General features: G+C 43.2%; 1 protein-coding gene across 1 annotated transcript in view; it reads right to left on the reverse strand.

The window, feature by feature from the left end:
* The window catches only part of YES1 (YES proto-oncogene 1, Src family tyrosine kinase), a 61,155-nt gene that overhangs the window by 10,840 nt on the left and 22,413 nt on the right, over positions 1 to 27,902 (reverse strand). The window contains exons 2-4 of the mRNA XM_014606723.3: positions 10,572 to 10,844; positions 4,367 to 4,466; positions 64 to 162 (exon numbers count right to left, since the gene is read on the reverse strand). Of these exons, the coding sequence (XP_014462209.1) occupies positions 64 to 162; positions 4,367 to 4,466; positions 10,572 to 10,836 (464 nt within the window). The 5' untranslated portion in view covers positions 10,837 to 10,844. The remainder of the gene's footprint in view (positions 1 to 63; positions 163 to 4,366; positions 4,467 to 10,571; positions 10,845 to 27,902) is intronic.

The raw sequence follows: 27,902 nt of genomic DNA on the forward strand, positions 1-27,902 counted from the left end.
TCCAATTGTTGCTAATTGTTCAATAATAAGATAGATTGACAAAAGACTTGAATAATGCCTTACTCTTCTGCTTGAATGGAGTCTGCAGGAGCTACATAATTGCTGGGGATGTAGCCAGTCTTTCCCGTAGCAATGGATCTTGCTTCCCACCAGTCTCCTTCCCTGAAATGCAACAGCAATTATCTCTAACACACAAACAATACATCAACCTGTAAAAGATGCAAGAATCATCCACATATTTTAGTCAATACAGTACTTCACACACATTCAGAATACATCATCCCAGCTATGTTGCTGCATATACAAGTACACTTTTCACTTCAACATAAGCTACGTGTACTTCTTTATTTTAAAATCTGAAATGAAATTAAGAAATGTATGGGGGAAGGTATTTAGACCTTCAAATACAAGAGAGGAAGAAACTACTTTGTAAGAAATAGAAATAGACAAGAAGTAATAATAGACAGAAAAGAAGAAACAGAAAGGAATTTGCTTTTTAGACAATTTTTAAGAGTCTTCTCACTTCCACATATACTTTAGACAAATTTGTTGACAATTTGGACATGACTGTTTCATTATAAAAGATTAAAGAAAATTAACTGCTAACTTCATCTAGTGAACAAAGAGCAGCTAAAAAGGGAGATGATCCAAGGTTTGCTTTTGGTGAGGAAGGAGCAAGGAGTCCTTCTTCCTTGGAAGACACTGAATTTTCCTGCTGTTGATAGGCTGGGCGATATTATTTTAAACTAGGTTTTGATGAACAGTACAGACCATTGCAAAGGAGCTGTTCAGAAAAAACAGCTTTGGATCAAGTGGTCACAAATTGATTCAACGTTAATTACACTAAACACTTGTGTGTCTATACCCTAAGACTGAGGCATCAAACATAAGCATGTGAACCAAAACTGGCCTGCAAAACCTCCTACCCAAGCTCCTGGCTCACTATCACTCCTCCAGCCTCACTATCACTGCTCCACTCAGGCTTAAGTGGAAGAATGCAACAGTAATGAGCAACTAAGGGTTTTTTTTTTATTTATTCCAGAAGGGAAAAATCTGAAAAATTAAGGGTATGGACATATATGTTTGGAGCCATTTTAAAGGGCAGCAGCTGTTTTTAGGGGTGTACCAGTAAAGATTTTCTTGGCCGATACAGAAAGCTAATTATTAAGCAGCCATATCGGACACTACTGATCCGATAACTGATTTACAGCAGGGGTGTCCAACCTTTTTGAATGTGGGGCCGAATCACGAACTTTTTATCACCCAGTGGGCCGGCGAGCCATATTCACAGACCTCACAGGAAGTGGTATCACATCAGGAAGTGATGTCACGTGACCTTTGACACCAATGAAGTTGCAGGAAGTGACAATGAAATGGGTCTAACCAGTCCAAAACTCTCCCAATATAGTATCCATCTCTGCCACTGTTCGGGAAAGGATACTGAGCTAGATGGAACATAGGGCTGACCAAGCATGGCACTTTTTATGCTCTTATGTTCAGCAGCTCTTACGTTCTTTGTCTGAGCTGCCAAACTATGGCTGAGATTTGCAAAAAGGGGTAGATAGGCATGTTACAAAGTTGTCATAAAGGATTTGGAGCCCTCTAAATCTCATTAATTTTAACGGAAGTTGGCCTTTTGACTCAGCTTTGAAAGTCTCAGCCCAAGGTGCCAACCAAATAAGTCAAAATATATTTTGCATTTCTATGCAGTGCATTTATGTGGGGCTCTCCAAGCATTTTACGAACATGAAATGAACCTCAGGATGAGCCCATCCAGAGCAGCAGAGGCTCAGCTGCACTTTCCCCCTACCTGGTCTGGTCAGTCCCGAGTGGCACACGACTCCGATGCCACCTCTGCTGGCTGGTGCTAACCCGAGCGGGTCTGTCCCATCCGGAGCAGCACGCAGCTGAAGCTGGCTTCCCACATGCTACTGGGGACGGGAGGAGCCCAGCCGGGTCAGCACCAGCCAGCAGAAGCGGCGGTGGAGCCATATACGCTCGGGACTGACCGGTGCAGGCAGGAGGAAAGTGCAGCTCAGCTCCTGCCGCTCCAGCCAGGCTTGTCTCGTCCCAAGCAGCACACAGCTCCACCGCTGCTTCTGGTGGCCGGTGCAGACCCAGCCGGGCTCCATCCATCCCCAGTAGCATGTGGAAAGCCAGCTTCAGCTGCATGCTGCTCCTGATGCGACAGACCCGCCTGGGTCGGCACCAGCCAGCAGAGGCGGCAGCAGAGCTGTGTGCCGCTCAGGACTGACCAGCGCAGATAGGGGGAAAGTGCAGCTGAGCCCCTGCTGCTCCGGTTGGGCTCATCCTGTCGTGAGCGGCACACAGCTCTCCTCTTCCCACATGCACTGCGTCAGCAATGTCAATCTGACACAGTGCGTGTGGGAACCTTGTCCCTTCCCGAGCCCTTCAGCAGCCATTAGGAAGCTGCTGAGGGGCTGGGGGAGGGACAAGGGGTGGGAACAAAAGTAAACTATGTTTACTTTTGTTTCCCATCGCAGCACCGTGGGGCACAGAAAATGTCTTGGCGGGCTGCATGGTGGCCCACGGGCCGTATGTTGGACAAGCCTGATTTACAGGAATGCAGCTGGGCGGCATGGAGAGCAGTGACCTGCAGGTTAAGTCTGTGGAGGGGAAGAGGCACGGAGGAAAGAAGGGTTGGGGGTAGCAGATCGAGGCCCCACCAGTGAGGGAGGGAGTGGGGCTGCGGGCGCTGCCCTGCCAGGGCAGTGAATGGGACCTGGGACTGGGGTGGGGAGTGGGACAGAGCCGTGGGCAGCTTGTCCAGGGGATCAGCATCTTGGCGCTTAAAAATGGAGGTGGGGCGCTGGAACTAAAGCTCAAAGTGCTGCTGCTACCATTTTTAAGCGCAGGGACGCTTTTAACTGGACTGGAGCCAAGCGGGCCAAGAGCAGGTGCGGGCTGCCCACTGCAGGCCTGGGACTCTCCTTTTTGCTGCTTTTGCCCCAGGGGCTCCATGTCGGCTGTGCGTCCCCTGCCCACCCAGCAGTGGGAGACACAACTCACCACCCCGCTGCTGCTGGGAGGGCAGGGAATGCGCATGGGTCTCCTGGGTTAAGGCAGCGGAATGAGGAGCACTGACCCTGCAGCAGGCAGCCCACATCACCCCACACACAAATCTGGGGGGGCCCATGCCACCCCCCACGGAGTGGCATGCAGCAGCAGGGAGCTACCCCTCCTGCCCCCTCTCTCCCCCGTTTCTCCCCTGTGTCCCCAGGACGATCCGTCCTGCTCCCAGCCCCAGGTCTCATTCACTGCCCAGGCTGGGCAACATCCCCAGCCACAGCCACTGCCCCACTCCCTCCTTCACCATGGAGGCCTCAATCTGTTCCCCTCACTCTTCCATCCCCCTACATGCCCCCCTTCCCCTCCAAAGACTTACTTGAGGGGCACTGCTCTCCATGCTGCCTGGCTGCATTCCTGGCTGTGTGCATGCATGCAGCATCCAGAGGCCCCACCCAGAAGGTATAATTAATTATATTTATTGGTGACATTATCTGCTACACTGGCCAAAAAAAGCCAATAGCTGATAATGTTAATTTTCTTTTTATCGGCAGAGCTAGAGGTGTACCTCTAGTGGCTTTATTTCAATTGTTACCTGTAGGCAAGCTAGATACAATATAAAAGTAACAAAACAGCTCTGACTTTAACAATAATTTGTCCACATGTAACAGCTGCTGCCTTTTTGGAACTGCTCCAAATGCTTGTGTGTCCATACCCTAAGACAGGGGCGTCAAACATACAGTATGTGGGCCAAATCTGGTCTGCAAAGCATCCTACCCAAACTCCTGGACTACCAGCAAACTACCAAAAGTTGGGGGAGAAGGGACATGGCCTGCAATAGAATCTAGGGCCCTTGAACAGTGAGCTTGGTTCAATTTTCCTGCTGATGGTTTGTAGTTTGGGGGTGTGGGTGACACTATTTTACATTAGGGTTTGACAACCAATGAGGACAATTACAGAGGAGCTGGTCAGAAAAAATAAGTGATCACAAATTGATTCAAAATGAGCTCCTCTGGACTCAAGCCTGGATGAAGCAATAGCAATACGTGGATAAATGCTCCAAACAGATTTTGAGGTTTTTAAGCACAAAACTTACCAAGAATGAAAAAAAGGAAGTGATCAACAGAGAAAAGCTATACCTTGTAGTTCAGAAAAACATAGGATTAAGTGAGAACTGCCCAAAGTTGAAAGGACAAGGCCTGATTAAAAAGTTAAGGTTTTTCATATAAACAAAAATTGAGCAAGAGAAGTAGGGCTGTTTTGAAAAGAAAACATTCGAAACTTGTGTGAAAGCATTTATTTCCCATTTTACATTAAGCCTCTGGCAAAGTATACTTACGTATTGTTTATTATCTGGAACCGTTCACCCTTCTTAAATGAAAGGTCATCTGTAGTTCTAGCTTCATAATCATATAAGGCCACAAAAACAGTTACGCCACCTTATGAAAAAAAAGGCACAGTATGTAGCAATAGTACTGTTAGCACTACCAGTGCATAATAATACTGGTAATATTAGTTTTAAAAAAGCAGTCCACAAAAGCAGTTAATCAATTTTACTTTGACAGCAAACAGATTATTTACAATCTAGTTGCAAAAGGTGACTCAATAACTGGCTAACTTGTTTTCACTGAATTATATATACAGGTACTCCTCACTTAATGTCGTCCTGGTTAACATTGTTTTGTTATGTCGCTGATCTATTGGAGCACATACTCGGTTAAAGTTGCGCAATGTTTAGTTATAACGCTACAGGGAGCTGGGAGGAAGGCAGAGACACAGGGTGCCACATGGCCCCAGGCAGCCTACAGAGCAGCTCCAGCATGTAAGTGGGGGAAGGGAGGAGGGAAATGGGAATTAAGGCCACCGTAGGGAGGGAGCTGGGTAGGGCTGGGGCTGCTGCCCAGCCAGGTGGTGCTTGGGGCCTGGGGCTGCAATGCGCAGCTGCAGGGCCCCAGTGGAAAGCAGGACAGGGCCAGGTCCCTGCTGCTGCGCACACTTCTGGGGGGGGGGGGGGGGGGGCAGGGAGGACCCGTGCCCCTAGATCTGTGCATGGGGCAGGCTGTGGGTGCAGGCTCCCACCCTGCTTCCCTGCCCCAGGAAGGCATGACTCGGCGCAGCTGGGGACAGTGAGGCTGTGCAGGGATCTCCTTGCTGATGCCCTGGAGATGCACCCCTTGCACCTGCTGCTGCTTTGAGGGGTGCAGCCCCACACCACTGCCTTCACTGCAACCTCAAAGCAGCAGCAGGTGCAGGGGGCGCATCACCAGGGCAGCTCACAGTGGCAAGGAGATCCCTGTGTGGCCCTGCTGTCCCCAGCCATGCTGGGTCACACCTGCAGGGCTGCAGAGGTCCCGGGGCAGGGAAGCAGGGTGGGAGCTTGCACCCGCAGCTTGCGCCTGCCCTGTGTACAGATCTGGTGGGGTGAGGATCCTCCCAGGATTGCATATGGCAGCAGGGAGCCACTCCACCTGAGGCTACAACATGGGGGAGCAGGGGCAAGGGGCTGCAGACCTGGGTATATAATGCCTTTTGTCTGGCAAAAAAAAAAAAAATTCCCTAAAACCTAACCCCACCCCCTTTACATTAATTCTTATGGGGAAATTGAATTCGCTTAACATTGTTTCACTTAAAGTCACATTTTTCCAGAACCTAATGACAAGGTTCATTTTTCAAGAAACTTGCTTAATGACATTAATCAAGAAGTAGCTGTAAAAGAGTCCCCAAATAAGGTGGGATATCAACAACCTCTATCCCAAACTCTACAACTTCAGCATAACAGTTCAGTAAAGAATTAACCTTGGTCAGAGCAAGCACAGGACAGAGGCTCTGTATCTGACCATTCTTGGCATGTGCAAACTTTGTTTTTTTAAATGTATTTAAAAGGTATTATTTTTAAAAACTTCATAGAAGAAAACAAAGTCACGTTGTTTAAACTTGCAACCATAGATTTGAAGTTTATACACTAGTTTTGTTGCAAAGCATTCCCACAAGTTAGTTCTCTACTTTTTGGAACTAGATAAAAGAAAATATATTGCATAGATCTTGGTATCTTAAAAAAAGAAATGAGAAAAAATGGGAAGGATTAATCCTAATTCCACTGAATCTGCCAACCATAACATACAAGGAAAGGAACCTGTGTTTTAAGAAGATGCACAGCTGCATCATTCAAGGGTCAGCGCTGAGATTCTTCACTGGACAAGTGTGCATACTGTGCCAATCCTTTTGTCATTTGCTCCCCCAAGCCCTTCTGGCTAATTACCCCAGGCCCAGAGACTGTTACTGGGTGTATTCCTTGAGTGAGGTACAAGGGCAGGGCATCTCTAGTATAATGGTAATATTTGGCCCTCAGAATTATACAGGAAGGATGTGTTAACAGGCTTCAAATATCTGAAAAATATAAGCACTCAGTAGGAATAAGAGAATATATTTATTAAATTGGATGAAGTTAAAAATAGAAAAACCACATATTAAAGAGAGATTTGCTGGAATCTATTAGGCTGTAGAATAGTTTCAAGGGAACAGTGTGGGGAGATTGGAAGGCCCACTACTTAGCACATTTCAATCTAAGGTAGTTTGAACAGTATAAAATACATAAAGAGGGACTGTGCAATTCAATAGGTCTTTTCCATCTTAAATTTCTCCAATGTTGTCATTCAATTATTGGGATACTTTGGTGAGAGATCAAAGTTGCTAGGCAATCTTCAGCTGACTTAATTGAAGACTTGTTCTTCAATTCTTCTCAAGACCATATGAAGTCAGCACTAGTAGAAACAAGCCACGCTATTTAAATTTATAGTTGATTTGAAAGGATTTAAAAACCCTTCTTTCCACCATAAAGAATTCAGAAAGGAGCTCTCAAAGAACAAAATAACCTTTCTTTCTGTTCAGGAACTCTCATGTATTCCCAAAGAACAGTCAATGGTATCTTCAGAGGGAACACGGACGATGAATTCTTTAATAAAATATGGGCTGTAAAACAATTTCCTAAATCAGAAGTAGCAAACTCATCTGGCCCCACAGGCCACATGAATAGCACAGGGCCAGTCCATAGGCCAATAGATTCCCCTCCCCCATATGCCTGAACCAGCGTATGCAGCATCTGCCAGCCTAGTCCAGAATGCCAGCCCCAGCAGGTACTGTGCACCTCCCAGGCACTGAATTTGAGTCAATGGGAAAGCACTAGGGATGGGATTATAGGGCTTTGCAGGCTGGATCTGACCCACAGGCTGTATATTTGACACCGCTGTCCCAAATTGTGTGGTGAAGTACAACAGTTAAGCCCAAACTATCACACAACTTGGCAAAGAACTCAGCTGTTACTTATCTCTTCAATAGGTAATTGTCTAAAGCAGTGATTCTTAACCAGGATGCCACAAAAACTTGGAGTGCCATAACATCCTTTTAAGGGTGATGTAGGGTGCTGCTCAATATTGCACACCTAACCATGCTAAACATGCACGATTCACAAGATAAACCCAGAGAGTTTTCAAACAGGAATCCATAGTGTCAAAAACATTCTGGCCTGGGTGGTCTTTGCAACAGAAAAACTGTTCTATTATTTTCCTGTAGTCAAAAAACCCCCCAAAAAACAAAAACAAAAAGCTAAAAGCTGACATTTTCTGAGGAGTCGCTTGAGTTTAATGAGATTGAGAACCACAGGTATAAGGTAAATCTGAGATTGATTTACGACCTAGTGGTGCAGGGATTGGCATCCTTTTTGCCACTACCAGTCAATGCTTACAACTACTTAGCCTCTGCTGCAGGTGGCAGGCCCACACTCCTTGGAGAAGTGAAGATGCGGGAAGGAGAACAGACAGAAAAAGGCAGATGCTAGGACCCTGGGGATACCTTCTCTGCAGCAGGAGAATAAACTGAACACAGCAGGTGCTAGGATGTTGGGGACACCTGTACCTGGAACATGCTGTTGTCTGGCCTTGTACAGACATTCAGTTTCTCCTGGGAGAGATGACGCTTTCCCAGGAGAAACCTCGAGTATTCCGGCTTTTTCCCCCAAAGTAAAAATGGCCAGGAGAAAAAATAACATGAGAACAATCAAGTTTAAATCACTCCCAGGAGAATTTCTCCTGGGAAAGAAAACATCTTAACATGTTATGGCTTCTCTCAGAAGACAGCATAGATCTCCAGCATCCGCTTCCTTGAGGGAGACAATGAGTTACTCATTGGACTTCACTGCTCCAGCAGAGAGCAGAACACACCCCCTCCACTGTGGTGCAGGGAAACATAGGCTGACCATGGGCAGTCTGTGTCAGCCAATCTGGGCTGCCCTATGCCTTGCTGCTATTTGTCACCAAACAGACTAGGGAAGCTAGCAGCACACTGAGTTGTGTGCACAGGACCCTTGCCTGGCTGCATAGTGTCAGCACTGCAAGCTCCGTGCTCTTTAGGACCTCATAATTTGAACGTCTGTACACTCAGCTCTGGTAACAAACGAACAAACCTGGGAGACTTTTCAAATTACATGACTCTGTATACATCCTCTTCTATCTAAATCCTGGTTTCTTTCTGACTGGCGCGGATCAGAAAATTGATTGTTGGATATACATAGCAATTTTATCAAGAGTAAACAAAAACATGTTTTGATGTGTTCAAAATTAAATTAATATGATTTCCTCCAAAAAACTGCTTAATCAAAACAAAGTTTTCTGATAGAAAGCTGCTTTGAAAATTTTTTTCTGACCAACTCTATTGCTGAAGTCTTTTCCCTTAAAACTCTGAAGAAACTGCTTGTTCTCCCTTTTATCATCTAAAAGAGTGTCTATGAATTTGTTTGCAAAGGGAACTGGGTAATGGAAAGAACTGGGAGGGGGTTATACTGATTGAAGTGGAAAGCAGATACCAGCTCAGAAATTCTGCTTGACACATCTGCCTGTAACATTCTTTTTCCTTGCTAGCTAGAGGGCTATGGGATGGGATCCAACATTTTAGGCACCATAGCCATAGAAAGGTAAATGACAGTGCAACTCTGTGCACTCTGTAAATGGCTGTGGTGTTGTCACTTATGAACTGTATCACTTGATGAGAGGAGCAAAGCCTTGAGGGCTGAACATACTGCCAGAGATTTGACTGCCAAGAGAACTTCATTTAATATTCTTCAGCAAATAGCTTACTTGCTGAAAACTAGGTTGGGGGTGGGGGGCGGAGAGAGGTAGGGGGCATATGCAACAGAATTTGCCTGGTGGTGCAGTGCAGATGCTGTCTGCTACCCTCCCCATCCAGCCCATGGTTGCTCCCTTGGCACTCCACATGGGGCTGAGCTCTGTCTGGGAAAGCCTGTACCATGCTCATGCTCACAACCACCAATGGCACCACCCCAGCTCCAGCCAGCACACACAGCTTCCTGGCAGGGCTGTTCCCACTGCTGCTGCAGTCGCCTGGGTACTGCTCAGCTTCCCCTGCCTCCAGCGTCTCCTCCTCTTGCCCCTGCTGTGCTGTCCAGACAGCAGGTAAATGTGAGGAAGTGATGGAAGCTGGGGGGGACTTATGCTGGGTACCACATTCCCAGTCAGGTGGGGGGGGGGAAATCTGCAGCCAGGTGGCTCCTGCTCCAGAAGCTGAGTGGGTGAAAGGTGATTGGAAGATGGAGTTGGAGCCTCATATGCTGGGTCAGGAGCCCCCTGAGCAATGCAGCAGGGGCAGGAGGGGGAAGAGCCACTGGAGGCAGGGGAAGCTGAACAGTACTTGGGTGGCTTCAGCAGCAGTGGAAGCAGCCCCGCCAGGAAGCTGTGCATGTTGGCAAGGGCCATGGCAATATCACTGGCAGGCATGGGGCGGGGCTGCCTGGAGTGGGAAGGGGCAAGGCTTGGCCCCATGTGGAGTACCACAGGCTGGATACAATCAATTGGCCTTATTTTGCCACCCCTGCCCTAGCCATCACAAACTGAGAAATCAGATGCAGCAAAGGATCAAGGAGCACCCCAAAACTGCAAAGCTGATTGACAAGGGGAGTCCTTATCACCCTTCAAGTCATGAGGTCTGCTAACCACCATCAATTCTATCTTGTCTGGATTCAACTTCAATTAGTTCACTTCCATCAGAGGATGGTGATGCAAGAGAAGAGGATGGTGATGGATTAAACCATCTCATGTCTGTTATAGTTCTCTTTGCAGGCATCTGTAGAACAGGACTTGGCAACCTATGGTTCATAGGCACAATACGGCTTGCAGAGCCATTTAATTCATCCTATGGACATGGGACTTTGGTAGCATTTGGTGGCAGGTTTTTTGGCATTAGCTGCTTTCCCTGTACTGCTACAGGAGGAAGCAGAAGTGGCAGTGGTTGGGTCCTAGCAGCTGTCTGCCCGCTCGCCCCCAACTCAAGCTGGATGACTCCAGCCCGCTGCTTTGGAATGACATGCACTAGTAGGAAAGAGCTGAATTACCGATCATAAAAAGTAGAAGCCTTCAGAAAAAATTATTTATTTTTACCTCACACTTCCTACATACATACATGGTATAACATTATAATATTCTATATGTAAACTTGTCAAATGTACAGGTTAAACTTCTATTTTAAACATAACTTACCTGTTAAACTACTAGGATATGGACTTGGCACAGCTGAAAATGAAGATGATGCTCCTCCAAAGGGCGTCATCCCCGATGGTCCTCCAAATGGAGTCACAGAATGACTATTAAAATTAACTGATGGTCCCTTTATTGACGGTGACTGTGCTGTTTGTGTGGAATCTGATCCATAATGGCTGACATGGGAACTAACAGGTTCTGGAGTGTTTTCAGTTCTATATTTCATTGTCGGACCTTTGTCTTCTTTGCTTTTGATGCACCCCATGGTTGCTTCTGTAGAGGAGAGAAGGGAAAAAAAAGTTCGTTTTACTTAGTCTTCTTATAGTTAATATAGAAGTATAATTATCAATAAGTATTTATTGCTACTTCAGAAAAAAAAAAAGAACAAAGGTAGTAGCATTTATAATTAAAGAAACTTCTGGCTTTTCAACAGATAAATGTTGGAAACTTAAATTATGCTGTTTTTACACATGGACTATACCTTTCTAACAAAAGTGTTCTGGGAAGAAGCAGGAAGAATATGCAATTTTTTCCTCAGGTCTATACAAATTGATTTCACATCTGAATTATTCTTCTGAATAATCTGGCAGTCAATAAAATTTAACTAAATGTACAAGCAACTGAAATGTGTTTAAGAGTATACAATTCATAATTAAATGTGTGACTTTCACTTCCATCTAAGAGCTGAGCAGAACTGGAAAAAGCAAGAATTAGGAGACGTGTAAGAATAACTAGACCATCTATAGTAGACTGGGGGGGGGGGGGGGGGAGGTTGGATTATGCCCCAAAGCACAACCATTCATCTCTAACTGCTTGGGGTTAGCAACAAATTCATTTTATAGGCAGACCATTCCACAGACATCCACAACGGGAACAAAGACAGCTTTTCTAGACAAACATCAAAGATGCTATGATACATGGAACACTGATCTGACATGACAATTCTTTTGTTTGTAAAAACTGTCACTTAGCTTCAAAACTGAAAATCTCCATTATTGTGTGAAATAATTAGCTGGTCCACATCACCGACAAATTCAATTTGTTGACAAAATGGTTTTAACAGAGGAAGCTCGGAAACATTTACTGAAAACATGGCCTCTTTTCATTAATACTTATTATTCTAATCTCAGGCATCTTTCTTTTAGAATAGATAAAAGAATTAAGTCTGTCAGTACTGGAATTCTTTCCCAATATTTTCCCTATCCGTTTATTCCAATTTTCAATGATTTCTGCAATCACTACCTGTATTCAAACTAAAGTTTTAATCATTGTCCTAACCTACTCAGTTAAATCCTTATTTTTTCTCAAATTTCATTTCATCTACACATCAGACAATAATAAAAAGATACCTCAGTTTCTGTAAGAAAGTGGACCCAAATACAACTCCATCTTTAGACAGGCAAATAATATTTAGGCAGATAACTAACATGCAAGTAACATGTCAGGCCACTTGCAGAGATTTTGGATTCTAATTCCCTCAGGAAGTCTCATATCTGCTTAAGTATGTGGGGGGCAGCGGAGAAGAGCTTCTCATCTTTTAGGCCACTGGGGGTTTGAACCTATACCTCATATTTCTCAGAGGATCCTAATAACCTAACCATGGGTAAAACAGAGCTAAGGGAGCTAAAAATGGAGCTACACTCCATGTGCGGAAGCTGGCCCAGTAGGCAACCAAAAGAGAAAGATAAAGTAGGGCCAGAAGGAAAGGAAGCCAAGGGAACATGATTCTGAGGCTCATGGAGTGGGTTCTGGGTTAGGATAGTTTAAGCAGGAGGCTGATCTAGATGGCATCTTAAGACCCCTTCCCAGCCTACAGTTGTATAATTCTGCCCCTACTGCTGTTTATCAATTTTATCCAGAAATGCCATTGAATAGTTAGGCTGCTTACCCACTTAAAGGGGAGTTACATTTGAACCTTAGTCTTGGACCTGGGGAAAGGAAAGCAAACATAGCAGTGGAGGCATCACACAAAATTACATTCTCCTGTACATCATGATAAGAATATTTGTCATATCTCTTCAGTCCCTAGCACTGGTTCACTTATCGTACCAAGGGTACCTCTTATAGTTGAATTGTTGCAAACTACAAATCTGGTTCAGAAATTTTGTAGGGAAGGACAAAACTGAAATGAACAACAATTCAGTGAAATTTTATTACTGTTATTATTGCTCCTAGTAGGACTAGCTATATTTAAATGCTACCAAAGAAAGTAAGTCAAGGATCAAATAAAACCATAACTTAAAGAAAAGTTAAATTCATGAACTGTTTAAAATACCTTACAAAAGAAACATGATAACATAGCTCTGGACAGCTCCTAATTGTTTGTTCCTGGATTAAATTTAATCCAGGAACAAACATCTATTTTTATTTTTTCTGTGGCTTCAATAGGATCTGAATAACCATTTTTACTTGCCTGCTGTCATAATATTTTTCTTGCCTTATTCTAACAAATGTTAGGGGATCCCTTTAGTAGAGAATTTATATTTTAAAGAGCATGAACATAACTGGCTTTGTGAAAATATATTTTGCTAAAAGTATTTAGATAATCTCACTTACAATTTAAGATATTTTAGTTATGAGTTTATATGATACCCATGCTTCATAGAGATGATATATAAAGCAGCATTTAAAGATAATGAAAGTATATATTTTTAAAAAAAGGTGTCAAGAAAAAGCTGCATCATTAAACATCTGGGTCCAAATTTTGCATTCTATTTGTAGCATCTGGCTAGCTGGTAACTAGGTAACAAGATTTCAGATTAAAAATATAAAAAAAAAACAAACAAGTTTTCCAAACCTGGTAAAGCTTGCTGGATTCTGTCCAGAGTACTGCTGATTTAGCAAATGGACAATCTAAACAGTGATATCTATTGTATTTATTACAACTACCTTCACTGACAAGCCTTATTTAATTATATTAGTGACCATAAGTGAAGAAAATACTGTCATGTTAAAATGCAAGAGTCTAAAGAAAATTCCTTGACTGAGGATCTGAATTTGTACAAGAAAGACAGTCAATGCCTCACCTTTTAAACCATTGTTATTTCTCTCAGAGATTAAAGAGATTAATGACAGAGTCAAGTCAGCCCTTCAAAGGAAAGCTACATAACAGACAACCCCTCCCCACAAAACAAAACAAAATTATTTTAGATTAATATTTCCTTTAAAATTGAGGATGGTTCTAAATTCATATTTTAAAAGGAGGAATAAAAATACACATGCAGGATTTCTGCAATATGCTGTGGAAGAATGAGGTCAGAAAAGTGATTTCAGGAAGGATGGTGAAGGAAACAAGATGGTTTTCCCTAGAATTTAGCCTTGCCATGCATTCCAGATAAAGGAAAAATTCTAAACAGCTGGTGTGTAATGTGAGGAGTTGGTTATTCTGGTACTGCATTTGTTATTAAAAGGGTTATATATAAGCAGAGGAGTTTCCAACACACATTTACATCTCTCTTCCAACTGTTTTACCAGCAACAAAACAAGAAGCATGAGCTTGAAGGCTACGTTTCCCAATTCAATTTATGCATCCCTTTCAGGGGCAATTTAATTCCTCCCCCCAATTTTGTGGTAGGGATATAGACCTGCAAAGAACAAGAAACTTAAGTGCACATGCTCAGGGCCACAGATGGTTTGTGCACAAAACCAGCACTGCCCCCAGGCTACATAGTCATCTGACCAAAGATAGCACTCTAGGCTAGACTAGATGAAAAATATCTAGCAGCATCTCTCCTTAGATATTAATGCTCTGCAAACCTTGGTGCTGACTGTGATGTTAACAACATTCTGGATGAGCTGACTGGGAGTTAACTGATGGAAGTTACATTCTGAAAGAAACAGAATAAAAACATGGATGTCCAATTTCATTTTTCTGAGTGGAAAAAGACTCAATTAAGAAAAAAGAGAAACTAAGAGTGGCTGTGGAAAAGACTGATGGAGATAGCAAACAAATCTCCAAAGGAAAAAAAAAAAAAGAAATGGGTCTAGGACAGTGTTGCCAAGTGATATCTTGAAATTTCCACAACGAATGCTTCCCTTTTGTCTATATCTAAACTGCTCAAGTAAGAGACTGTATTGATGGTCTACAAGCATTTGGGATCTTAATGGATTGTACAAAAGTCTTTTTGCACCTTTTTCCCCAACTAGTCCTGTTTGAGCATCCCAAAATACAGAGACCGTTTTAATATCTTCTATTTTGTAACTGCTTTGGTTGCATTAAGTAATGTTGGGCTGGAAGAAAAACAGTACACCAAAACTATCTGCAGGACTAGTTCATTATGTTGTTCAGCTTCTGCTGATTCTCTCTGCTTTCTAGCTGTACAAAGAAAATATATGACCCCTTTGTCTAAAAAAGAAATAAAAATCTAATCTAATGAGCCCCTCTCAAATATCATCTGCCAGAAAATAAATTGAGGGAAAATGTCTAGTGATTCTTGTTTGCATTTTCCTGGTCAAATTGTTTAACTGGCTGTAGAATCTACTGAATCTAGTGGAGAAACAGTCACAGGACAAATGACCTTTAGGATGATGTCCTATTGACTGATCATCCGGAGTAGCACATTTTTCAGTCTACTTTTGATAGACTATGGCTCAAATATTTGCAATATTTACATTTTAAATGTGCTCATGCTGTTATCAGTGTCCTGCGCTCCAGATTACATATAAAGCTAGTACAGGGGGACAAAATGTGTCAAAAAAGGGGACAATGAAGCAAGAGATCTGCCTATATGTGGGAGGAACCAGATGGACCTCCAGTAATGACATAGACTTGAATAGATTTGTTGACATGTCAACAAAAAATGGACTGCTGGTGACCCCCAGGAGGCTTTAGGGAAGCTGAATGAGATAAGCATGACAACAGAGAAAGCAGGGGGAACAAGTAGATGTCTGCGCAGGGGAGGCAGGCAGTCTGAAGCTTTGGGATTTTCAGAGTTAGAAGACTGGAGACAGAAGAGCTAACTTAGGGGTGCACATGTTGGCTGGATTGGGGACAGAGGGACTGCTTAACCCAGGGGTTCCCAAACTGTGGTATAAGTACCACTTGGGTAACCAAGATATCTGACAGGGTATGCAGAAGAAATTGTGTAACAACAGGTTTAATTTTCATTATACTAATAATTGGCATTGAAGAGGTTACAATATGCTGGCAGGGGTATATGGGCAGCTGGTAAATCTGGAAGAGGAGAGGGTATGCAATACGAAAATGTATGGCTTAATCCAGTGGTTCTCAACATTTTTTGTACTAGGACCCATCTGTAAACATTGATGGCCAGTCCTGACCCAGTAAATAGTGAAGTAGAAAACAACCCCCTGGCCCTACCAGTCAAACCCACTGCTCCCCATCCCTTCCAGCCTGACTGGTGCCACTCACTCCCAACCCAGTACCCCCCACTCTGAGCAGCAAGACTCATTGCTGCTGCTGCCATTGCTGGGACCCCCACACTAGCTGTGCCACCAACAGCATGAGGAGTAACAGATGCAGAAAAGGGGGCCATGCTGCCCTCACCTCCTCCTGTCACCAGCCACTTTGGCAGTGGGGTAGAGCTGCGACCCCATGCCCTCGCCACTCCCACATTCATAGACTGTAACGGGCTGGAAGGAACCTTGCAAGTTCATCAGGTCCAGCCCTCCTGCATTAGGCAGGAAAGACAAATGGGGTCAGGTGACCCCAGAGAGGTGACTGTCCAGTCTTCTCTTGAAGATTTCCAGGGTAGGTGATTGTACAACCTCTGGAAGGAGTTTTTCAGAGGTGGTACAATCATTCCTCAGCTGCTGGTGGTGCAGCTGACGCAGGGGTCCTGGGGATGGCAACAATGAGTCTTAGTGCCCTGCTCTGCCCTTGCTTTGCTTATGCCATTTCCCTTCCGCCCCACAGACTTACCTGCGGGGAGCGGCTCTCCACACTGCCTGGCTGCTGGCTGCCATATGCATGTGGCACCCCTTGTCTGATCACCCTCCCCGCCCCCCAGCCCCAAGCAGCCCTTCTTTATATTCTTGTGATACACAGGTTGAGAAACCCTGGCTTAACCCACTGGAGTAGCTGGCTGGGAAGCCTTGGCTCTAATAAACACCTTTATTCAAAAGGAGCTCTGTGCTTTCCTGCTTGGAACTTCAGGTTGCACTTGTTCTTCCCAACAAGAAATAAAAGCCCCTCTTTTCAAAAGCTGAACTACAAGCTAGCTTCTTGAGTCAGGCCATGGAGCAAATGGGGAGGATCAGGGACCAAAAGGCAGGGTCTCAGAATAGGAAAAAGCCATGGCTGGCACTCTCAGAGACTAGACAAGGTCACAGTGGTTATGATCAAGTGTCCTGCTGAGTGACCTCTGTGACATTTAAGAATTACTACATCCATTGGTTTTCAAACTCTTGGTGTCTAGAGAGAACACAGAGAGCAGATCAGACAAGAAGGATCTGCAAAACGTGCCCTGACAAGAACAATTATTATGTTTTTAGGACTAATGGGTAAACTGAAAGAATGTTTAAGGCTAATACAGTCAGAACGAAGACAACTGAAAAGCCTTCAAAACAGTTAAAGTTGTTTAAATTTTTTCCATAAAGCAGATTTTACTTTGTGGCCCATGGGTTTTGGGAGACCTTGAAAGCCAAGAAGGACACATGGACACAGCTGGAAACTCCTGTATCCACTTTGGAAACAATAATGAAGGCTTCCCCTGGCCTTGTCCTCACTTTGGAATTGCACGTGAGAGGCTCTTACATTTAGTTCACTTGCTTTTACCCCAGTCTTACAGAATCAAGCCCAAGATCAAAAGGAATATAGAGTTCCTTTCTGGATGACAAATGGAAGTATAAATATATTTTTGTTCTGTCATTTTCCTTCTGAATCCTTATCTCCTCAGGCCCCTCTTTTTGATCTGTTTACAATCTCAGGAAAAGACAGCCTCACAGAACATAATGCTGGAGTGGTCTAGAACAGCGGTGCTCACATAAGTCAGAGGAATGGCACAGGGCTGCTCTGCATGCCAGACTGGACCCGTGTCTCCGCTCAGGGCCAAAATTTTGGGCCCCAGGGCTCTGTGCTGCCTCCATCGGGCTAGAGCCTGATCCTGGTCAGGTTGGGGTGGCACAGATTCCCCAGAGCCAAATCCTGGCATGCAAATGCCGGACAGGGGTAGTGCAAGGCCCTGAAATCCACCCCTATTCAGACAGAATTGGGCACCGGGGGCCCTGCATTGCCCCTGACCAGTCTTTATGCACTGGGATCCAGCTCGGTGCTGCCCTGCATATCCAATCTAGTATGCAGGATCATGGCCCACAGGGCTCCCCACAGCATCTGTGAGGAGCCTCACTTGCCAGATTACACAATGCTGGGCTCAGATCTGACTTGTGAGTTGAGCATCCCTGGTCTACAGGAAAGTCCCATCCCAAGGTCTCTCTATTTTCATATTCTGCTAAATGCTCAGTTTATAAACTATTGCCTGATAGGGGTAAAGAAAAATATGATAAGACAAATAATAGTCACTATTCCTTCCTCCTCTCTACATACTCCTCTTTACCTCTCCTCCACTGACTGCACTGATCCTATTACAGTGGAACAGAAGCAGAAGAACAATTAAGTCATCTGCTCATGTACACTTAAAACATTCTGTATATACCAACTCAAAGCTTTAAGACAACCATGAGCTTTAAAAAAAAACTGTACCTCATCAGAAAACAGACAGCAAAAATTATGTCAGTGTTTATTTACTAGGTTGCAAACACCAGACAGAATTAGTGCTGTGTCAGAAAAACATTTTTAAAAGAAAAAAAGTCAGACTGAAATCTGGAAAAAGTCAAATTGCATAATCAGTAATAAATATCCTACAGTCTGAGTTAAGATGAAAGCATTATCGAGGAGAGGATGTGAACGGCAGAAAAGAACCCAATGAATTCTCCCACGTATTATATCTTGATTCTTCTGAATCAACCACGGTTATTTTTCTTTTGTCAAAACAGCAAACATCCACAATTCTAAAATAAATAGGGAACAGACACACAGAGTAAGATGCTATTTTACTTTTTGACTTCAAAAGTACCTTAAAATTATCTAAATCCTGTTCCACAATGAGAGTGGATTTTGGTGTCTGTTTTTTTTAAAACCAATTTTAAAAGCTACTAACAATCTGCAGATGGTTAGTCCAATGGATCCCTTAGCTAATAGCTGGCTATCTAGTTGAATGAGACCGTGGAGCTGAATTTGTGTCATTAGAGACTGCTTTTCTGTACTGCTGCTACAACCGGAGTGGAACAAATGCTAACTGGTGGTTTCAGATGGAAGCTGTTAAAGCTGTTTTATAGTAAAGTAGAAAGGTGAACATAGATGTAAAACATTAGGGAAATTAAAAAAAAAACAAACCTGGTGCGAGTGGCCAACCCCTTCCCAGTCCCCCTCCCCTCCACCTCAGCGGCTATGCAGTCATGGCTCTATTAACATTTTTTTAAAGATGGGATTAAAGGAAAATATACACTTATATAAAAGTTGTGCCTTTGCTACAGTGAAGAAAACATACATATGAAATAAGTTATAGTGGTGATAATCAGAACAAGGTTCATAAGCCACAAATGACTCAGCTTGTGATCTCGACAAAAATATTTAAACTGCATGAAGTGAATTATACCTTTCCTGAAACCACGAACAATACAACCTCTGCACAATATATCTCCATCAACATGAACTAACGTACTATCATTTTTTCCTTCGGAACTGGAGTGTATTTGTCACAATCCTGCTCACAACGTGTATGGTGTCATGGTTAAAAGGATAAGCATGAGCATATTTTTCTGACCTTCACAACAGCTACATAATATACAACCTTCACTTAAATGATTCAAGGAACATGATTTAACATAAATCATCTTTTACAAATTGTAGTGAATTGTGAAATGTTCTAAATTTCACTGTTACCAACCCATGAAATTTGAGAATGTGGATTTACAAGTTTGTCTTCCTAATTAGTAATAATGAGATAAAGACATTAGCATAATTAAACATAACCAGTTTAAATCTCTAGACAGTATATTGTTACCCAGCTTAAATATAACTGAAATGCCCTTGTAATTAGTGATATGGAGAGGAGTGAAGATACAGAAGTAACAAAAAAATCCAATGCAAAAGACTCCAGTTATCAGAATTCCTGTGATTAGCAAGCATGTAAATATTACAGCGTAGCTTTACCATAAAAAATATGACTTAAAAGAGCACTGTTCAGGTCTACATTTGTTGAGTTTAACAGTTACTTGTTTAATTAAACATTTAAAAAATGTTTCCATTTAACTGTTAGCATTGACAGGAAAAGGTTTTGCTCTCAATGAGATTGCACAAGCGTAGCTCAGGGTAGAATTTGGTGCTGCAGTTGGACCTTACTTGATTTAATTGATGACGCATGACCACCAGAACAAAAACAACTTAGTTTCCTATGGAAGCGCAGTTAGCAGGAGTATAGTAAAGATACAGAACTCTAAATCAATATAGGGAAAAAATGAGCTGAGAAAGAAAGTGTTTTTTATACCGTGGACAGATTTAAACTGTTGAAAGCAGCTGTAATTACTACATCTCTGAACAGCTTGTACTTCCTTCAGATACTAGCTTTTGGATTTCTTTGATATTGGTTCTTGTTGAAGACTGATCCAGCTGCTAGAACTGCCAGCTTCTTGACTGACAAGTATGTGGAAAGCAAGGTAGAAGAGGTACATGTCATTGTAAAGGACAAGAATCAGGTTCCTATGGACCTTTTCCACAATTTTTTCAACATTTTTGTGGAACGGGAAACAGATGGGTAGATGAAGGGTGTGTAGATCTGCTGAGGGATAACCTCTTCCTAATGACTTTGGACACCATTTCTCAGAAGCTGCAATTAATCAGGTGAAGAACCATTTGCAGAAACAGAACTATTAAGAATCCTGAGATAGCAATATATTGCTTGCTGAACTTGAAAGAACAATGGGGGAAAATGTGACCACTCACTCCATAATTGAGAAAAGGGATCTGCCTTGACTGCATGTAGAAAAGGCAGGGTGTATAACAGGGATGGGCAAAATGTGGTCCGCCAGGCCATTCTATCCAGCCCGTGGGGCCCCTAAAAAATTTAGAAAATTAATATTTATCTGCCCCTGGCTGCCTGTCATGTGACCCTTGATGGCTTGCCAAAACTCAGTAAGTGGACCTCTGCCTGAAATAACTGCCCTACCCTGGTGTATAATCTACCCTGATGAGTCTTGTCTAGGTGGGCCTTACTACCGAATTTTAATTTCTAATGCCAGAAATTAAGCAGGCAGGGGGAGAATAAAAGTGGTTTTCATCCAGCCTGTATTTCGTCCTAGAAAAAGACGGCACAAGACTCAGGTGAGACTGAGGACTCTGCCTTATCTACCTAACTGCTCTTTTTTATTTCACCAGTGTCAGGCATGTCAGTTCCACCAATAGCTCTTGGAGAACCATACCTGCAGGGTTCTTCCAGGAAAAGATCCCAAGTGACAAAAAAGGTCACAGATGGCTCTAAGCCCGCTCAATATAAGCATAATATCTAGCGCTTTCCTTTATCACTGTTTGTTTATATTACGGCTCGCCTAAAGGCCCTAACCAACATCAGATTCCCACTGTACTAGGTGCTAAAGAAAAAACAATGCCTGTCTTGAAGAGCTTACAAATCTAAATAAGACAGATAAAAGGGGAGCAAAAGTATCACTCCCAATTTACAGATGGAAAGCAGATACCCTTGACACAGGTTACACTTAAGATGTGATTAACTGGTTAATCACAGCTTTAGTAGTGACCTGGCCACAAGTTCATGCAATTAATGGAGTGATAAAACAAGGATTCAGTGACAAAGTTATTACACAAAATATTTAATAACTTTGTCTCTAGTCCCTATCATGCTTTTAACTGAATGGGTGGTGGCTAGCTGATTGGGGGTCCAGGCTGCAGGAGCACAGTTCCCAGCCATGGGAGCACTGATCATGCATACCTGGGAGCTCTAACCACCAGTGATAGGAGTGTCCAGTCACTGGGGTGTATACTGCTATAAAGTAATGTTCAAATTTAAACTACAGTTATGCTGGCATCGCTTATATAAATACTCCTTATTTAGATTGAAAAGTCCCTTCACTTGAATGCCTTATGTCTCTTGGATTAAGACACAAGAATAAGCGCGTCTAACAAGGAAAGATTTACCAATACAAGTGTACTGGCATACTGATAATTTTTTTCCTCATGAGGACTGAAAGCCTTAGTGAGTATCCAAAAATTAAGTAGGCAGAGTTGTGGGAGAGTCAAGAACTGAACCCAAAACTCCTGAGTCCAATGGCAGTGGCTTAACTAAAAGACAAGCCTCCCATTCTCCATATCAGTTGCTGTCGTAATGATGCTCTACTTCAGTAAGAAGCTGCCTAACTTGTGGAAGTTAACTGAAGGCTAAAGAGAAAGCAATGGGTTGCAGAGAGGAGGGACTGCTGTCACTACAAACCCTCTATCAGCTAGTGTTAGAGATACCTGAACTAGAGGCAAAAGGAGCAGCTGCCAGCTTTCAGACTGGGCCGGGTAGGGGAGGTTAAGCGTTACTTGGAAAAACGGACTGTTAAGAAGAGGTCAGATTAGAGATTTTGATCTATAAATTGTTTACATCCCCTTTACGGTATAAATCAGCATTTTTGTTTATATTGAAGAGAGAAAAATTCTGCTTTTTGGTGAATCTTGAAAAAATACCAAAACACCATATGAAACTGATATGGTGCTGATGATTCATCTTCCTTATTCCAACAACCAAGAATGCAAGAGGAAGATTTTTTGCTAAAAAAAAAAATATATAGTTTATAGACACAACTGTATGCAAGAAGTGTGCAACAAGATGATAATGGAATAATTGTTAAAATAGATTTAAACTGTCTTGAGAGAAAGATCTTGTGTGTCACTACATGCCCTCACCACATGGAGCTTAAAAATCCTTTAAGAACAAAACATACCACAGATAAAACAGCCACAATACATGGTCCATAAAGCATAGCTCTTGCTCCAAGTCCAGTACATTCTTTTTGCTTAAATGTACAGTCAAAGAATGGAACAAATAAAAGTAGCAAGGGAAGATTCCAATGCTTTTTCAATGCACTTAGAAACAGATCAGGATTATGAATGTTTAACTGAATGAGTAAAGAACATTTTACAGACTGAACAGCGCTGGCATGTGCAAAAAGGCAGGCCAAGAGATGGTTTCAGATTTAAATTAAATACATGTTATTACTTGCCTAAACCTTGTACTCTATTTTCAAATAGGACTTAAGAAGAAAAACATATTTGACTTTTCTGAAATGCAGTCTCAGAAAAGCTGAGTGAATCTGATATTTAAGATTATTTTTAAAGCAACTCATTGTTTCCCATTCTTTCTACATTCACGATTCCTTATTTTGGAAAAAAAAAAAGGCTTCCAACTATTTCTTAAAAGCTATTTTATAAAGAAAAAATAATTACAGTGCTCCATGGATCTCTCGGCAGGAAGCACGATAAACTTGCTTCTGCCATAAGGAAGTACACTAGCTAGAAAAAATAACGGGGGGAATGAATTAATTTTTTAAGGATAATTTAAAAACAAAATTAGAAAATGTAAAAGTGCTCCATCCATGCATTATCCATTTCAGCCACTTCTTAAAAACAAACTGTTAAGTTTATTCTGTTACAAACAATTTATCTCATTGCATATAAAACTTTTGCTCCAACAATAGTCACACTTAGATTTCTTTTCCCATGTATTAGAATGAATGAAGTGGCAAATTCAAATCATCTCACAAAAAATTACTGGCAGATAGTGTAAGACTTCCCTAAATTCAATTTTTGTTTGCACGGAAGTATACTTTTTAGAAGAACATCTATCTTCATTTTAAATTTGCCAGTCATGGAGAATCCAGTACAACCCTTGGTAAATTCCAAAGCCTAAACAACTCAATTGTTAAATAATTATGTCTTCTTTCTGGTCTGAATTTGTATAACTGCAATTTAGAGCTATTGTATCTTATGCTTTTGTCTGCTAGACTCAAGGACTTTTTATTACCACATTTCTGTTCCCTACATAGATACTATAAACAAGTCATCTCCTAATCTTTTCTTTCATAATCTAAATAGACTGAGCTCCTGGAACCTCTCCCTATAAGGCATCTCTCCCAATCCTTTAATCATTCTTGCAGCTCTTCTATGAACTCTACTCATTCTCCCCAACATTTTTTTTGAACTATAGATGCCAGAACTATATTCATTTTTCCAGAAGTAGTTGCAGCTATGCAAGATAGCAAGTTCATATAACTTCCCTGCTCCCACTCAGGATTATCTGAGTTTACAATTCTAAAAATTAATTTAGCTCTTTAACTAATATTGCACTTGAAACTCACATTCAGCTGATTATCCACTTTGACCTCCATGCCTTTTTTTTGGTCACTGCTTCCCAGAATAAATAAGGTCTATGGTCTTTGTAGATGTCTGACCTTACAGTTGGCTGCATTTTAACACTATATTTTCTCACATACAACATGCACTCCTCCTCCCCCCCAAAAAAGCTGCTGGAAATTGCAGGATGCATTGTGTGTGATAAATATGTAAGAACAGTTTCTGTCCGTTACTGGGCAAAAGTGAAAGTAAAATCTGCATTCAACTTAAAAGAAGCAAAGCAGTGAGCAAGCTTGACATCCTAGCTGCTGCTCTTTAGTTAGTTACTATAAATAAAAATATTTTCTTCATTCTGCCTTTCAAAAACAGAGACATGTTGTATATGAGAAAATATGGTAATTAATTGTACCCAGCTTACTATGTGATTCAGATCACTTTGTATCAATCATCTATGTTTTTAACTATTTATCACTTATGTCTGCAATGCTTATTTTGCATTTCATTCTAATTTCATAATGAAAACTGTGCGGTACATCAAGTCCAATGGCTTATGGAAGTTAGCTATTATTAAAGTTAACATTGGGTGCACCTACATGCCCAATTAGCATGCAAAAATAAACTCCAGGACACTTCGCACTGGAGTTAATGAATCCCAGGTGCAGCACATACAATGAGCCTGGGAACACAGCAGTTTGAGCAGGGGCAGAGCAGCCCTGAGTTAGCTTGGGGGTCAGTCCTGGCCATCAGAGCAATTTATGCCTAGGTCAGCTTTTACACGTGCGTTTAGGTACGGTTATTTTCACCGCCTAAAGACAGTTATGGCAGTGTGTGGCAGTGCACTGGATGCGTCTACCACTTGAAGAGATCAGGCATCCTGCTGAGCCACCAGCAGGCGGGGGTTGGGGCTAATGGCAGAGTCAGCTGACCCAGGGGGCTGGCAGGTGAGGACAGACCTGATCAAAGAAGTCATCTGATTGAAGGAGGGCTGGGTTTAGACATGGTATAAGCCCAGACCTTGAGAGCAGGGCTGATAGTAACATCTTGGGAGCTGGTGAAGGAACATCACCCAGCAGGAAGGCTGCTGCTTCTGAGTGCCAGTGTGGAGAATAACAACTGAGACATCTGGAGTTTTGAATAGGAACTAAGGGGATGAAGAAGGTTCTTTGGGACCCACTATGGGGTCCAGAGCCCTGAGAAGGGTGCCAAGAGTCTGTGGGCCTGTTGAAGGGCAAGGTGAGCCCTGAAAGAAGGGCTGAACGCCTGGGGCCTGTTGAAAGGCCAGATGACCCTGGACAGAGAGGGGCCAAGTACATAGGGGCCTAATGAGAGATCAGGCAAACCCTAGGTGAGGGGCTGAGAGTTGGTGGGCCTACTGACGGGCCAGGTTAGCCCAGAGATGGGCTGGAGAGTCTGGGTGAACCCCATGAGTACAGGGGGCCTGCTGAGGGGTCCAGATGTGCCCAGAGAAGGAAGGGGCTAGCCAGACCTATGGAAGGCTCCAAACCTGCAGAGAGAGAGTAACCCATGGATGGGCATCGAGAGAGCAGACCCACAGAGAGGAGAGGGCTGGCAGCTGGAGGACAGAACCTGGGAAGCTTGACTGGCCTATTCTGGGGCCAAGGCCCAGGAGGGGCTGAAGGGTGAGAGAGCCCACTGTGAGAGATGGCCAGAGCTGAGAGAGCCTGGAGTCTTGACTGGCTGGAGGTGGGGCTAGGGCCTAGGAAAGGCACAAGGGTCCTTGTGAGGCCACAGCCATGAGGAAGCGGTCAGGGAGTGTGTAGCCTAGGATGGTAATGGCTGGTAGGGATCTGAGAGCAGGTTGGGAGTCACAGATAGAGGATTCGTATGCGAGATGAAGCCACAGCTAGGGGCCTGGTGGTAAGCAGCCCAGAAGGGGCATAGGGCAGCTATGCAAGAGTCCAGAGAAGGCCAAATAAGACCAGAAACGTTATGAAGAGCTGTCCTGGGTAAGACTAAAACTGCACCCTACTGGAGTTCGTTGGTGTGGTGGGGCTGCCTGTGGAGGGGCAGTTTCTGTGAAACGTCACACATGGGCCACTCCAGGGAAACGCAAAGATGGGGCACTGGAAAACCTCAGCTCCCACTGCCTTGTGGGTGACCCTGTGCAAGGGGGGGAGGGGGGGGAAAGGAAGGCTAAGGGAGCACACCCCAACAGAAAAGCACTTGCCAGGGAAGACCAGGACCATGTGCGTCCAGAGGCCCTGGGAGGGGCTAGGGAAGACTGGGACCACCAGAACCGCATAGCCAGGCCCAGCAAGTATGGTGAGGGGCTGGGGAGTAGACTGTAGGACTGGATGGGTCCAAGGGCCTGGAGAGTGGCCAGGAAATGAAGAAGTAACAGGGTCCCAGGCAAGGGACCAAGGGGAATGACTGCCCAGAGAGGGGCCAAGAGAGAGATCAAAGGGCTCAGTGACTGGTTGGGTGAGACTGAGGAGTCTAAGAGCCCAGAGAGGGGCTGGAGGAGAGACTGAGGGCTCTGGCAATCTGACGGGGGCTGAAAGGGAGACTGAGGAATCAGACAACCCAGGAAGAGGTTGTGCAGTGTGGGGTCTGAGGTCCAGAGTAGCTGGGTGGGACTGAGGGCCCAGAGAGGGGCTGACAGTTTGGAAGGCCTGGTGAAAAGCTGTATTTGCAGTGTGTTGAACATCTGCAAGGATGCCACATGTGAGGCATGGGGCATTGTGTAAGGGTGGGTTTCGAGTCATGCAATTTGCCCTTAAAGCTCGAGGTGCTACTGGGGTGGTGGTGGGGGGGAACAGTTATGGAATGGGTCCCAGCGAGGAGCCTGGGTGCAGGCAGAGGCTGATGGGGTTCGGTGGAACCAGGCCACACGAAGGCCTGTGGGCAGCCTCCCTATTATCATATTTACCATCAAGGCATGCCAGACAAAACAGAAAAGTGCCCTAGGAACAGAATGAGGTACGGTCACGGAGCTTCCAGGAGAATGTCACAGCTGCTCCTGGGACCTGACCCTGTGACATGGTGAAAATTAGTTTGCTGCAGTCTAAAAGCATTGCATGTGTTGACTGTGATGCTTTATACCACAGCAAATTAGTCTACTTCACAGCTAAACGCACATGTAGATGCACCCACTATCACATTTATCAATCACACATGTAAATTCAAGTTAGTTCAAGAAAATCTATTTTGCATATACCCACACTGGTTGGGATTTTTATACTTCCTTTCTTTAATTATTTGTTAATTAGGTCCCATATCATCTGCTCTACTATTTTGTCAAGAATTAAAGTTAGTCTAAAATGCCTACAATTAATCAAGTTAACTCATTGATTCTTTTTAAATATAGGTATAATATTTCTTCCAGATTTAGTAAGGTGCATTCTTCCAGATTTCTGGGAACATACTCAGTGTTCCAAGGAGTTACTGACAAAAAAAAAAAAAAAAAAAAGGTGACACTAATGGTCCAGAGAGTACCTTGGCCAACTCTCTTAAAAAGCCTGCTTGTAACTTATCCAGGCCTGGTGAACTGAAAAATCCTTAATTTCAGTAGCTGCTGCTTGGTATTCTTATGTGTAAGCAATGAAGTAGAAACTGTTTCATCATCATCTGTGATACGAATACATTATCTGGCTTTTCCCCAAATAAAACCTGAAATATGAAAACCCTTCTACTTTTTCTCCATTATCATCAACAATTCTACCATTTCAATCAGGAAATGGATCAAAAGAATTGTTAGAATTTATTTTGTTCCTAATGTGTGTTAAATAGTCCCCACTGTTCTTACTTCTTGCAGGGACTGAAGATTTCTCTTTATATCTTTTTGCTGCCCTTATGAATTCCTACTTTCTGATTTACTGTATTTACCCAAATCCAAGATGACTTTGGAATTAACACAACCCCTAATAACTGGATTCTATATAACAAATTTATAATTTTTTCATGTATAATATCTAACTATTGAAAGCTCATCTTTAATTCATCCTCCA

This window comes from Alligator mississippiensis, chromosome 3 (genome assembly GCF_030867095.1).
Source record: "Alligator mississippiensis isolate rAllMis1 chromosome 3, rAllMis1, whole genome shotgun sequence".
NCBI classification, from domain to species: domain Eukaryota; kingdom Metazoa; phylum Chordata; order Crocodylia; family Alligatoridae; genus Alligator; species Alligator mississippiensis.